Below are 15,802 nucleotides of genomic sequence, written 5' to 3' on the forward strand. Positions count from 1 at the left end.
AACGTCACTACTTCCTTTTTTCCCCATTTCTCATAACTCCTTTGGCTCGACAAAAGTTAAATAGGGCTACCAACTAAACCTACAAGATCAACTTCGTCCCAATTATTCTTATCATCAATCTACCTCTTCGGATCCTCAAATAACTAGCACTATCTCCTGATACCCCAGACACAATTGAAATACAGCTTTAGTCCACATCCTTCAAATTCTAAAACACAATCTATTTAGTATGCAGCACCTACCATCTATCACTTCATCTGCAACCACCAAACCTACTGATGACTACATAATACCTGCCTTATCGTCCAATCCTACACTACACAGCTAAAATTATCCACTATACACCACTTTGAGACTCTTTCGACAACCGTGACAGCCTATAACTCCACTCATCCACTGAGTCATACAATCAACTCACCAAGAGTCAATTGCCCGTCACACTCCTAAAGCTATCCGAAATAAGAATCACTCCTCAACTAACTATTCTCTAAAACATACTCTTGTAAGATCACGTAATGAACCACATATAACAGTTGGTCACCCAGCACTGGCATAACTCTGGTCTATGCCTATACCATCCTTGACTTACAAAGTCCAACAAGTTCCCACAACAATTAGAACCAACTTGGTTCGAAAGAAACCTCCACACCAAATCATGACCCAAGTCACAAACACTAACTTCCTAAGGTCATACATTCCTCACGAAAATGTCACATCATACACCTGACACTTCCGGTCATAAAACCAATATACCAACACCTGAAACTCATACGTCTCATCTTGAACACCACATTGTGCCATATGCAATCATTCGAAAGTTATGCCCGAAGCACTACACTATGAAAGCAATGGAAAGACTAAGATAACCACGCACCGAATAGCTCAATCCACGAGCTAGAAATTCATGCTCTTCGTTCGGTAAAAATAGGCACCCAACAACCTTAAGCAACCGAGCTCCTTACCTACTCTGGTAAAAACTCAAACTACCATTTATGCCATAACAAGTACTCTACTATACTAATAATTATCCTATACTTAACCTCGCATACACAAATAAACATATAAATAACAATTGTACCCTCTACCATGATACAACCGTCTCTTTATTTAAAATTTAACAGTACACCTACTTTCTAGTCATCATCCTTTCATATATAAAAAATATACTGGCATAAACCATGCCTGACTACCCGTCACAATATCATAAAAAAAAATATAGTTACACAACCTGTGTCTACCACTTGCCACTTTATCACAATTAACATGCTTTCCTTTACTTTCATAATTTGTTTATATGGTTAGATCATATAATTATTCCGTATACATGTCTATGTAATACATATTTTAATATTTAAACACATAAGCATGTGAACACTTAACAAGCAAGCATGTCTTACAACATCGTAATACATAAACAAGTAACAAGTAAACATGCTTCTCAAAACAATAAATACTTTATTTACATATACCAGCAATTTAAACACATAGGCACTTAGTAAATGGGCATACCTTCAAAAATGTAAACATAAAAACAAGTAGCAAGTAAGCATGCTTCATAAAACAGCAAGTACATAAACACCAACACGTAATCAATGCAGGTCAACCTTCTACCCTTCTAGGCAAGCCACTACCCGTCATCCTTAGGTTTTCGAACCTAAAGCTCTGATACCAAATTTATAATGACCCGAACTCGAGGGGTCGAATCGCTAACCGAGTCCTTACCCGAACCCGAGGTCGTCTAAGGGCACTATGGTAAGTTCTAAGGTCAATACATAATGTATATGCCATCCTAAGGCTTATACAATACAAATGATATCACAAATATAAAAGATGCTAAAAGAGCTCACTAACCTATTCAAACCTATGGAGGAACCTCGTCCGCCACTTCCTTCCCGTGATTTGAAAAAAATGTTAAAATAATAGGGTAAACATAAAGCTCAGTAGGAAGCATCTAAGACACATTTTTTATGACCTCGTGAATTCATATAAGGAATAGAGTACAAGTAAGTGGGGTCTTGCCTTGGGGAAAACAAGTAAAACAACGATAATACCAATAATGCATACTCAAGTCGTCTAACCACCAAATGTATAATGTATGCCAATGCAATGCCATGCCATACAATGTCACTCCCTATTTCCAAAATGATACTGTTTCAATCCTCCAAACCATTAGTGCAATCCGACCCAAGACACCTCCAAGGTGTCACGAGGGAGGGGTTGGTTAGCTTTCCCCGACCACATGGCACCTCCATGGTGTCGTTTGGGACTAGGTAGCTCAATCACACTAGAGTGTCTCTCTAGCCCACCTCTAGATCACACTAACACCACAAACCACTAGGCGTCTCCTAGGTGTCCGAGTTTTCACAACACTTTTCAAAAACTTTTCCCCAAAAATAATTTCATTTGTTTTTAAAACAAACGTTTCCCTTTTTACTTTCCCAATGATAAAGCATGAACTATCCAAATCCTTCAATGCCATGACAATATAGAAATTTCCTACATTTCATCCACATCATTCAAGCATGCTTAAAATATGAATTCCCACACAATATCACATTCTCATACTTTCTAAATCATGGCATTTTACATACTTTCAATTAGCAAATCCAACAACTTAAATCGATAAAGCATAAAATATAATCATTCATTTTCATAATTACTACATCACTTTTCATAGCAATTTGAAAACATAGGCATATAATACATCAACACTAAGCATGTTTATTCACCATAAAAGTTCTAATCATATTTTTAAGTTCACTTAACACCTAGCATGCCTTTATCTCTTAAATACCAACAACCACAACAAACTTAATCAAGAAAAATTAAATTTAAGCATGCTTAGAGTCTAATTAAAAGAAAACTTCGTAAGAAATCCAAGAAATTGTATATTAGAGCATCCCTACCTCAAAGGATGCAAAAACCCCGATTCCAAGCCCAATTTTCAAAAATTCTATGGTTGGCCAAAGATGAAATTGCTTACATCAACTTGAAGATCTCGTCGAGCTCTCTGTTTTGCCACAATCGGCACCAAAAATCTCTCAAAAAGAAGAGAGAAATCAAAGTCTAAAGCTTGAAGCAAAAAGGAAAAGAAAAAGAAATGAAAATGAGGGAGAGGGAGCTTTTATGGGGAGAGAGATAATGAGAGGTCAAATGGCCTCTTGGCTATACAAATGTGCATTAGTGGTGGGTCCCACCAAGAAAAATCCTACTTTGACTTTTCTTTTCTTTTTTAAATTTACTACCACACACATATATATAAATATATAAAAATCACAAACATTACAAAGATCCTTAGAAGAGAAGTGCAGTCTATGATGATAAAGTCCACAATAACACAAATGATATCTTCCATCGTCATGAGTAGCTAAATTCTCTCTTAGGGCAATGATGTAACCTGAATCCGATCACTATGATTTAATTGTTCTATAATTTGGGAGTTTAACTGTTTATGTATTTTGATTGTATGGTTTTGAGCAATTGACTTAGATGTTCGAAGTAATTAGGATTTTAGTAAATTAGTTTTTGAGAAGTTAATACCTTGTCTTAGATTTGATTCTTCTAAAACTATATTCAACGTATTCTTATTGTATGAGATTGGCAGCTAAGGGCTTCGCAGACAATAAGAATGGAGATAATGTAATGGTGTTCAAACGTTTTTTGTGAATGAATGTTTTCATAGTCTATACTTAGGGAAGACGAGTTATACTACAACATTAGTTAGAAGTAGGTAGATAGATAATTTGTGGCAACCGAAGATAGGTTATTATTAACTAAAATTCATGAAACATATTTCTTTAAATTGAATTAAATGAATGTTATTAAGTTTAATTCCGAATTATACATAAGTGTTGAAATCCCAAGGTTATGAAAGTATGAGGTTCGTGGTGAAGTCAATCCCTAAGATCTTCTCTCTTTGGTCTAAATCTTTCATTTAGTTGAATTTTGTTTATGTTATTAAATCACAACACATAACAAACAAATCATTCTCCTCAATTAAAATAGTATTAATTGAAAACTTGATAAACCACCATAGTCCCTGAGGTTCGACACCCTCTAAGTAGCCTTATCTTGCAAATGATTCATACTATTGCGAGTGGTATAAATCTGTATATATCATCTGTCTATTCATTTAACCGGGTAAATGGGAGCATTTAACTGGTTAGATGAACACCCAAAACCAATCTAACTAGTTGGAGGTAGCTGTGAAACGTGAATAGGTTAATGTTGCCATCCCCGGTGGTAATTACTATAAATTGATGGGTGATGAATTTGTGAAGATTCACCATGTTGAAGGCTCGTGTGAGCACATGATAACCACTAATGACGTGTGTTGGCACGGTGACAGAGCTGATTTGACACGTTGAAGTGCGGGATTACCATTAGTGCCCGTAAATGCGCATATAAGAGTGGGATTACCATTTGAGGCACATGGTGGTGTAGTGGCGGAGCCAACCCAACACGTTGAGCATCTTTGAACGAGACATCTCGTTAAACAACGAGGCTTCCCTATACAGGGAATCCCTAGGCGGGGCTTTTCTAAATGAGGCATCTCGTTGGGTTTCCCGAAGGAAGACTTAGAAAACATGGCTTCCTTAGATAGGGTATATGAAGATCTTGGGGAGTGTGGAAACATGAGTTTACTGGTTGACTGTCGTCGCTGATGATGGGACTAATCGTGCCATCCCCGACGATGACTACGATAAACTGATAGATTATTTACTAGAGATCAAAAGGCTCTGATACCATGTTAGAAATAAAGAGAGAGTATATCACAAACCCACACTCATTTTTCAGGTTCTTATCAGTTCCAGTCTTATAGTTAAGGTCCTACTGATCAAAGACAATTTTCACCACTTTTTTAGATTCGTTAATGTAGGATGCTATCTTATTTATTTTCATTCTAGACTTAGAGTTTAATTACTTCATTTCATGGTTTTATTTTAGATGTCCTTGATTTATGGATTTTCGAGTTGTATACATTGGAGATTAGTACGTTTGAGGAGATGTAACTTTTGGAGGTTTTATTATTGATGGTGTATTATTCATTAGTTAGTTTTCCATACTGTTTATTAATTATACATTTTTATTTATCTATATGTATTCCGTACTTGTCCACTATCGATTTTTTTTTTTTTGGGTTTTCGGGTGTGGGCCTGGCGAGCTTACACTTGAAAATTTGGGGTATCACATAGGCTCAAAGTTTTCTAATGATTTCTATCTTAAACAAGGAAATTGAAAAAGAAAAAGAAACTGTAAGAGATGCGTCTAACAAGGGAGTTGCCACGTTTTTTTTGATAAATATAATGAAATATTCAGAAAATAAAGGCCAAGGAGATAGGAGTAGATATTCAAAAGGTTATTTTTGTTCCAACAAGGTATGTTTTATTGTCTCATAAAAAAGGGTATTTTTGTGGAGTTAAATTTTTTAAATAAATTGCATTAACATTAATTTAACTTTAAAAAAAGGCATCTCTTATCTTCTTCTTCTTCTTCTTCGTTTTTTTTTTTTTTTTTTTTTTTTTTTTTTTTTTCAGTAATAGGCATCCGTTATCTCTAGCGATAACAAAGCCTTCTTTGGAAGATTCAAAGCATTAATGTTATGTTTGATATGAAGGAAGAAATATGTGTGGAGAAGAGATAGAAAGGAATAAATAAAGTTTCTTTGTTTGGTAAAGAGGAGGGATAACAAGAAAAGAAAAGAGGACGGATGACATCCGTCCTCCTTTACAAATATTCGTCCTTCCAAATGTGGAACCCAAGACGCCAAAGAAAAAATGTACATTTTTTTTAAAAAATAAAAAATTATATTACAAAACTTTTTTTTTTATAATTTACACTCTCTCCTCTCTTCTTTTTTCGCATAACAAACAAAATAAGATATTATTTTATTATCTCATTTTCCATCCGATCAAAGAAAAAATAAAACATGGCACAATGGGCTTCATATCCTACTCATCTATTCTTCTTTCTCTTTCATCTAAATTTTTTCTTTTCCACCAAACCCAACATGGAGTATAAAATTAGCATTGTTTTCAATACTCTACGCTAGAAGACAGCTCATTTTTATTTTGTTTTTCTATTTTCTATATAAAGTCAACACTGACATGTGGTTAATTTAGTTATATCACTTAGCTGGCCACGAGTACCCATATAGTGTGACTTCATATACTTAATGCAAAATTAATAATTTAGACTTCAATGTCCATGTAATTAACTTTCTCTTGGTTCTTAATCTTTTTATAATAGTGTAGAAAATTTTCTTAATATATCACTTAGCGGGCCACGAGCATCCATATGGGGTGGGACTTCACTTGATGCAAATTTATTAATTTAAACTTCATTGTCCCCGTACAATTGACTTTCTCTTGCATAGTTGGTGTAACAAAATAGTAACACTTAGAAATTCAAACAGATAAGGGAAAAGTGATTAGTAAACATAATTATGCAGAGTACGATATGATTAACTCCATTATACTTTTGAAGTATTATATTACAATTTTTATTTAATAGTAATGTTGAAGTATTGCATCTCAATGTAATACTTTTTAAGAGTGTTGCATTCTCAAAATATGTTTGCTAAGTGCCAACATTGCTGTTGCATGAATATTGAGTTCTAAACGTAGTGCGTTACATTTTTTATTTAAATTGTACAAAATCATCGAGTGGCACAGAATATATATACACACACGCGGGTGCAATTGCCTCCCTGATTATTATTTTTAAGTAATAAACCCTTGCTAAAAATCTCATTATTGCCGCCCTCTAAAATTATTAACAAATTTTGTTATTAACTCACATAATTTTCTAGGTAGGTCAGTGTGTACCAAAAACAATTCCTATTTTTTTCATCATTTTTGACATACCAGAAGCGATTAGACATTGACATGAAAGGAGGGTTATCTTAAATTCACAAGTTGGGTTCCTTGAATTCAAAAAAAAAAAAAAAAAAAAAAAAATTAAAAAATTGTAGAGCAAGCTCTGCAATTTTTTTTTTTACTATCACAATACATGTTTTTATAATAAATAAAACCATAAAACTGTAAAGCAAACTCACTTCAAAAAAAAAAAAAACAAACGCTTGTCCTTGAGTTTGTCATGACTAATCATATATTAATATAAACAAATTTTTATACCAATAATGACTTGAAGTTGAAGTTGAGACAGTCGGTAGTACTAGAATCAGTAAAAGCAATAACCAATGTTCTATTCATCTCAAGTGTGTTATCCGCATCTACGGTTTCACTAGCCTGATGGTCAAACTGTTCTGTTTCAATTAAATCTCCAAACCACATCAAATCATCACCGACGACTTCAAGTTCCTTCAAGCTTTTATTCTTCAAATCTTGCTCTATATCATTACTTGAATAACAAGTGTCAAAAGCACGACACTTGACGGCTCAATATTGTCTTCATCCTTGTCATTAGAATCCTTTTTAGGTGCATTTGTGACTTCTAAAGCATGAGCGATTTCATCAGCTTCAACTACAATATGCGTGGCAATTGAATTTTGCTAATAATTAATTTCTTGAAAATTACAGATTACTTCAAAAATATCATCACTATTCTCCTTCTTGTTGACAAAGTGAACTCTTTCTTGCAATCCTGATATTGATTGTACAGTACCTGCTGATAATTTGGTGGTAAAAATTTTGCAATTAATAACCTTATCATCTTTGACCAAGTTTGTATGTGCGGTTTCCTTGCCACCTCCGGTTAGTTTTTACCTGCTCCCACCAAGCTGAAGCACATTCTTAAGCATGATTGTTACAAGAGGAATTTGCTTGTGTTGGGTATGTCAAAATACTCGAGAAAGTAAGCAACTTCATTAAGCCAATTCAAGATATCCTCAGCACAAAAAGTAAAAGTAAAAATAAGTAAATTGAGTTTTTTTTATGAAACTTACTATTGTCTGAATTCTATATTTTATGTCGCGTCCATTCATCACAACTGCTCTAAATCTGAACTTTTCATCATCGAAAGGATCTGCATAGGCTAGAGGCCTACGTGAATAAACATGAACATAACCCAAATTCGGTTGGCTGCGAAACATATCATCATCGCGAACTTGAATTGAACCACGAACCTGGTTCCAAAACTAGTTGCTACGAACTATTCTTGAGTATTCATAGCTGCCCAAAGGGCCTGCACTCCCCGATCAACATCGCGAGAGTGGTTGCTGCCAAAACGATCAATCGTCATCAGACTAGGGTACGATAAGGTTCTGATACCAACTGAAGTAGCGGAAGCGATTAAATGCGTTCAAAAGGAACGAGGGTTATTGAATCCATAAGGAAAAAGAGAATTGCAAAGCAATTTGAAATATTATTGATAAAATTGATTAATTTTTTTTTTCTTGCTATTGCAATACATATTTTTATAATAAATAAAATCCTAAAACTGTAAAGGAGACTATTGAATATCAGAGATTGAGAGAAATAGAGAGAGACAATTTAATTGTGCAGTAAAATGAATATTGAAGTTCTATAATAATGTACAAAGCAGGAGATATATAGGCTATAGATCTACAACTGGTATATAAATCACGGCTACGACTGGAATCACTATACAACGGCTATAATATTTATTAAGTTAACATCCCCCCCTCAAACTCAAGGTGGTAGAGTAGAAATTAACTTGAGTTTGGAAACTAATTCTCGAAATCTTCCTGGTGGATGAGCGAAAGTGACAGAATGAAGACGTACAATACCATGATCAACATGTTGACGCACAATATGACAATCAATTTCAATATGCTTGGTGTGTTCATGGAAGACATCCTTATAAGTAATGTAAATAGCACTCTGATTATCACAATAAAGAATAGTGCTAGTAGAATGAGAAACACCCATATCAGTTAGGAGCCATCGAAGTCAGATAAGTGCTTGTGTGGAATTAGCAAGGGCATGATATTTGGCCTCTGTACTGGACTTGGAGACGACGGATTGCTTTTTGCTACGCTAAGAAATGAGAGAGTTCCTAAGAAAGAAGTAGTAGCCAGTAGTAGAACGTTGGTTAATCGGATCACCTGCCCAATCAGCATCAGAGTAGGTACGTAGCTCAAGTGAAGATTGAGCAGAAAAGTGGAGGCCATGGTACAGATTCCCTTTAATGTATCGAATGATGCATAGTACAACAGTATAATGAGTAGACCGTGGTGCAAATAAGAACTGGTTGACGAGATGCACAACATAGGCGATGTCAGGTCGAGTAACAGTAAGATATACCAAACTGCTAACCAACTGTTGATACAATGTAACATCTTTGAGGATTGTACCATCTAAAGGAGTGAGCTTGACATTTGTCTCAAATGAAGTGGGAGCTGTCTTGCAATCCGTGAGTCCAGCACAAGCAAGAATGTCAGAGAAATACATAGCTTGGGAGAGATAATAGTCATCCGAATCATAGAGAATCTCCAAGCCTAGGAAATAACTAAGCGCCCAAGATTCTTCATTTCAATGTGATGATTAAGAAATTTTTTGAGTGCAGATAAACCTGTAAGATCATTTCCGGTGATTATCATGTCATTAACATAAAGTAAAAGATCTTTTACGTCAAAATAGAAAGTTGAGGATTGAAGTAGGTGTCTCTGTGTATTTCTTATCAAAAAATTTATATTTTCATTATAAAAGAGGAGAGCCTCTCCTCCTCTTCATCAAATCATTGGAGTGAGAAGTGTGTGTGTGAGAGAGAGAGAGAGAGAGAGGGGGAGAGAGATGGGTTTTACTGGTATGGATGACAAACCCCATGCTGTGTGCATCCCATACCCAGCTCAAGGTCACATAAACCCAATGATGAAACTAGCAAAAGTCCTTCACTACAGAGGCTTCCACATAACTTTTGTCCACACTGAGTTCAACCACAAACGGTTACTCAAGTCCAGAGGCCCGAACTCCCTCGACGGCTTTCCGGACTTCCGTTTTGAGACCATCCCCGACGGACTCCCTCTTTCGGATGCCGATGCCACCCAAGACCTCCCTTCTCTCTGTGAATCCACTTCAAAGACTTGCCTGAAACCTTTCTGTAACCTCATTTCCAAACTGAACGACTTACTGTCATCCAACATCCCGCCGGTGAGTTGTATAGTGGCCGACGGTTGCATGAGCTTCACTGTCAAAGCTGCTGAAAAGTTTGGAATCCCTGAAGTACTATTCTGGACGCCAAGCGCTTGTGGGTTCTTGGGTCATACACAATACAGTCGTCTGGTGGAAAGAGGACTAATACCACTCAAAGGTAAATTAACTAGATCTTATATAAACACCTTCAATCTGATTTTGTGGTATATTTTCAGAGTAATGCTAGGCAACATCAAATATTATTCATAATAAATGTCGCAAAAGATCAACTAGTTCATCAGATCACGTAAATTTGGGGATAAATGCCTTTCATGATAAATGTCGCGAAAAGATCAACTAGTTCATCAAATATTATTGATTTCATAAAGTGGTATAATTTCATAAATGATTTAAGTTCTAGTCATTCAAAGTCAGACTTCAAAGAGGTCGTTGATGGGTAAATGTCTCCTAAATATGTAGATCTCGTTTGAAAGTCTATGTGGTCCGCAAAGCATGTCATATCTACACAACAGGTAGGACATAACATTCAACGTTATATATGATAGAAATTACATCAAATTGATTGTCTGATACTTCAAAATTAATGGTGCAAATATTAAAAGAACACTAATATTCCAGTAAGCAGTTTGATTTTAATTATTGAAGCTAAGTGGAGTTGATTTTTATTTTATTTTATTTTATTTTTTATAAGTAAAATTGTATAAAAGCACTCAAAAGGGAGGAGTACATCCCAAGAGAACTACACAAGGCCAAATAGGGCCTCTAGATTTTCAAAGAGTCCAAAAAATAAACAATTTCCTCTAAAGACCTATAATTTCTACCTACAACCCAAAAAAAACAAACAGTGAAAATAATAGAGAACTTAAGTATTGAAATACAATTTTCCTTTTTTTCGAAAGATCTCTTATCCCTCTTAAGCTAAATACAACATCAGACATACAAAGATGTAACCCTCCAAACATCCCGGACTTGGGCTCCCACTCTACATGCAACCTCTCCAAACCTCAAACAATCCTCTAGAGGATCTATGCATGACCCACAAAACTCCAAACAAACCAAGCATCAAATCCCAACATTCCCGGCCATAGTGCAGTGGTAAAGGAGGTGAATAATAATAAGTGGAGTTGTACAAAAAAACATTTGGATGATGAATGTCATTTTTCATATTTTAATAGTAAACTATAATTTCTTATTATGCATTACTCAAATTCTTATGTGCTAGTTTTTGTTCTGATTTACAGATGTGAGCTATTTAACAAATGGGTATCTGGACACAACTATAGATTGGATACCAGGAATGAAAGACATTCGATTGAGAGACCTTCCAAGTTTCATCAGAACAACAGACTCAAAAGACATCATACTCAACTTTCTTATGAGTGAAGTAGAGGCCCTTGACAAAGCTTCTGCTATCATTCTGAACACTTTCGACGCCTTGGAACAAGAAGTACTGGAAACTCTCTCGGCCATGTATCCTCGTGTATTCAGCGTCGGTCCTCTCCACTTGATGGTCAATCAGATTTCGGACGAAAGCTTGAAATCTATTGGCTCCAATCTTTGGAAAGAAGAATATGAGTGCATGGAATGGCTGAACACAAAACAAACCAACTCAGTGGTGTATGTAAATTTTGGAAGCATAACTGTCATGACACCACAACAACTCACTGAATTTGCAAGGGGACTTGCTAATAGCCAAAAACCATTCTTGTGGATAATAAGGCCTGACTTAGTAACAGGTGAGAATGCCATTTTGCCAGCTGAGTTTTTGCATGAGACTAAAGAAAGAGGCATGTTGGCAAGTTGGTGCCCACAAGAGCAAGTCCTTAACCACGCGGCGATCGGAGGGTTCTTGACGCACAGTGGGTGGAACTCAACGTTGGAGAGCTTATCTGGTGGGGTGCCGCTGATCTGCTGGCCATTCTTTGCCGAGCAGCAGATGAATTGCCTATACAGTTGCAGGGAATGGGGCATAGGCATGGAAATAGACAGTGATGTTAAGAGAGTGGAAGTGGAGAAGCTTGTGAGGGACTTGATGGAGGGAGGCAAAGGAAAGGAGATGAAGGAGAAGGCAATGGAGTGGAAGAGGAAAGCAGAAGTGGCTACTGGACCTGATGGTTCTTCCCAACTTCACTTGGACAAATTGGTCAATGAGGTTCTCTTGTCAAAGTGATTGAAAGAAATTACTTTCTAGTTTCAAGAAGTGTTCTGGCTTTGTGTGTGTGTCTGTTTTTTTTCAATCCTTTTTTGTTATATATTTGTAATTAAGTATTTGTATGCTACTAGCAGTGTGTAATTAGTCCATGGTATAACCTCTTTTCCTTCCCAGGAAAGGGTTAAGCTCCAGTGGACAATTTGTGGATGTATGTGTAATTTATGAATTTGTGTACGTTCTTATCTAATAAATAAAAAAAGAAAAGTAAATGTCGTTTTAAAAATAGGGATTTTTACACATAAGTGGCCTTATGGACTCATATTTACCATCTAATTGAGTCAAAGTCTGAAAGTTTCCAAAAAATGAAGTTGACCTAATTGTGATGTGCACATGTAGTTTTACTATTCATTTTGAGCCAAATTACCTTATTGCCCCCATTTTATTCACTCACTCAAGTTTGGTTTTAAGTAAAGCTGGTTTGGTCTACACAATTCTAGTAGCTAAACAACCCTTGTCTCCCTCACAACCACACGGACGAGCTGCAGTGACGGCGACGAAGCACAGACAAGTCTTGCGACGACGGTGGCGGTGGTGAGACTTGCGTGCAGCGATGACTGTAGATGATTAGGATTTCTTCCTCGCGTGAACAAATTTGTTGCAAGTACGGATCATGACCTTTGCAACTTTCGGCGATGACACTTTGCAACTTCTGGCTACACAAAACAACGATGAAGCCCCAACAATTTTCTCGGCGATATTGATGCAAGGGAAAGACAACGAAGATATCATCTCTGTCAGTATGTGGTTGGCCTTTGTCAACAAACCCACCACTGAAACAGTCATCAATCCTCCGATTTGCTCCATCCAATACCTAATCACTAAACTCCACGCCACCAAGCCAACACCATATCACTCTCAATTCTTCCTCAATTGCCCTCATCATCAACCCCATACCCAACCTCTCAATCGTCACCCGAGGACACGACCATGGATTAAGATCTTGATCCGACCCACAAAGAACAGCGGTCATGAACGGTCGATTCCGATCACGAACGGCATAAGACAGTGAACGGTGGGCACGATGCTCCTCGAACCCAGTTCCACGACCACAGCCCAATCTTGATTCGACCCACGGCGAATGGCGGGCACGACGGTCCGAGCTCTGCAATGCCGCCTTTGTGGTGGTGGTGGAGGGTATGTTTGGGATGGGTATGTTTTGGGGGTGAAATGGTTAGGGTATAGTAAGGTGATTTGGATCAAAAGTAAAGGTTATTTTAGGCAATAGATTAGATTGAATAGTGAAACTTCATGTCCATGTCAGCAATTGGGTTCAATCTCATTTTTTTTGAAACTTTCAGACTTTGACTCAATCAGATGGTAAATATGAGTCCATAAGGCCACTTATGTGTAAAAATCCCTTATATATATATATATATATATATAGTATTCAATAATGCAATTCACGACTCTCTCTCTCTATATATATACACTAATTGCTTATTTTTGTGATTGGAAGTGTGTCCCACCTTCTGGTGAGATTAAAGCTATGAGAAAGACTTTTCCATGGTGATATCACGTTATCTGTATTATCCATTAATTATACCTTGTTGTATAAATAAAAATATATTTATTTTAGTGAGATAATATCAATGAATGTTATCATTTAATCAATTGGTGATATTATGTAATCAATATAAGAAGAGTAGTAAAATGTTTCTCCTATAAGGGGATGTGTAAAATCTTAATACCATGTGTTTATACTATAATTATCTTCTAGTTGGAAAGGTTGTCGTGGTCGATCCTAATGAAAATGTGAGCGTTTCCAACCGGAAGGGTGAACGTTTCCAATTGGAAGAGTAATATGCAAATAAGATGCAATTATGAAACAATAAGTGGCTTTATCAAAAGAAGTCATTTGGTATAAGTAATTACATAGGGACATGTGTCAGCTAAAGAGGAAGTAGTTACCTACAGTTGGAAAGACGTGTGACTTTTCAAGTGGAAACGTGGTAGGCAGAGAAAGAAACAGTTTTTTTACAGTTGGGAAGTTGTTGCTAAATGGGACACATATAAGCCAAAGAGGGAAGTAGTTTCCTCCAGTTGGAAAGATGAGTGACTTTTGATAAGCGCCGAATATTGCATATTCAAGCGCCCTTATTTGCATTAGTTAAGTTCAGTAGTTGGTGTTATTGTACAGATTATCTCCAGTTCCGTGTTTCTGTGTATTTTCAGGTTTGTCTTCCAAAAGGAAATAAAATGGAAGCTTTTAAAGGCTTTTTGAAGATTAAGTCATTCCGGGCCTTTGTGTCCTTTGATTTCCAAGAAGAAATTGCCGAAGTGGGTTTATAAAGACTTTCGACAAAACAAAAAGGCAGAGGATACTCAATGACCCAAAGCCAAGATCAAAGTGAAAGAAGTTCAAAGCAGGAGAAAAGAAAAATAAACTCTAAGGCACGGACGAGTGTTCGTCCGGTGCCTTACGAGCTCTCGACCGACATTTATGAGCAATCAGTGCGCGCCACCATGTCACATGAGCAGTCGTCCTTCTTACACGCACTCCAATTCAAGGCAGAGAGAAATAAGCTATTTACGAGCGTTTGTTACTTTATTTACGAGCGCTTGTCTCTGCAACTCCGGACCATGAGAAGAAAGCTAAGGCATTTACGAGCGCTCGTGTTGTGTCCTACGAGCGCTCGTCTAAGCACTGCTGACCCACTTGGCTTATTGATCCTTTCAATTGGATTCCCTCCTTAATTAGGTTGTTGGAAAAACACCTTTAGGGGACATGGACCTCTGTTTTTGGGTGGTTTGGTAGACATCTTGTTTATATGAGAAGGGTGGAAGGATGTAAACCATATATTTAATCTTGAGAGGATTTCTAGAGAGAGAAAGTTTGTTCTTGAGAGCTTGTGTGTTGTTCTTGGCTGTGAGGTGCGAAAATAGGGGGGAAGATCTCCTCCACTTCCTTCTCTCTTGCTTCATGGGAACTAACTCCCTTTCTAGGGAGGTGATGAAACCCTTCTTTATAAGCATGCTCTAGTTTTGATTTTTAATTTGGGGAATGAATCATGTATATGGTAGTTTCATAATCTAGAGCTTTGCATGGCTTGCATTTTCATAGTGAGAATGGAAATGAGATTATGAAATGGTTTTTATTGTCATGTTGTATGAGAAACTTGTTAGTCCATACCTTAGGGCTACCCTTTGATGGATTATTTTTGATTCTTAACTCTATGTGCTATTACCATAGTTTTTGAGGGGTTTGATAGTCCTTAGCTTAGTGAGCATGTCATAGCTACACTCTAATTTAGGTAGTTAAAGCATTTGGAACTTTGAGGGATTATACTTAATTCTTGATTCTATGTATTGCTTGAATATAATGTAGTAATCTTATATTGCTACATATCATTGCCATATATTTAAGTTGTTTCCCAAGTTAATCACAAGCTAGCATGTTTATAGGGTTGGTAGCTAACTCACTTCCCTAGTCCTCTTTACTTAAGTTTCTTTCCTCTTAAATTCATTCAATTTATTGTTTTATGCAATTTTTAATTCTAGTTTTTAAGTGACAAAC

The 15,802-nt window shown here is 36.5% G+C and overlaps 1 protein-coding gene across 1 annotated transcript; it reads left to right on the plus strand.

Moving 5' to 3' along the window:
• Positions 1–9,716: 9,716 nt before the first annotated feature.
• LOC132300291 (7-deoxyloganetin glucosyltransferase-like) lies at positions 9,717–12,341 on the plus strand. The gene is made up of 2 exons (XM_059797310.1): positions 9,717–10,233; positions 11,318–12,341. The coding sequence occupies exons 1-2, from the start codon at positions 9,717–9,719 to the stop codon at positions 12,244–12,246; spliced, it is 1,446 nt and encodes a 481-aa protein (XP_059653293.1). The 3' UTR covers positions 12,247–12,341.
• Positions 12,342–15,802: the final 3,461 nt, after the last annotated feature.

This window comes from Cornus florida, unplaced genomic scaffold (assembly GCF_030987335.1).
Source record: "Cornus florida cultivar Cherokee Brave unplaced genomic scaffold, ASM3098733v1 CherokeeBrave_3.0.0_Hap2_Chr03, whole genome shotgun sequence".
NCBI classification, from domain to species: domain Eukaryota; kingdom Viridiplantae; phylum Streptophyta; class Magnoliopsida; order Cornales; family Cornaceae; genus Cornus; species Cornus florida.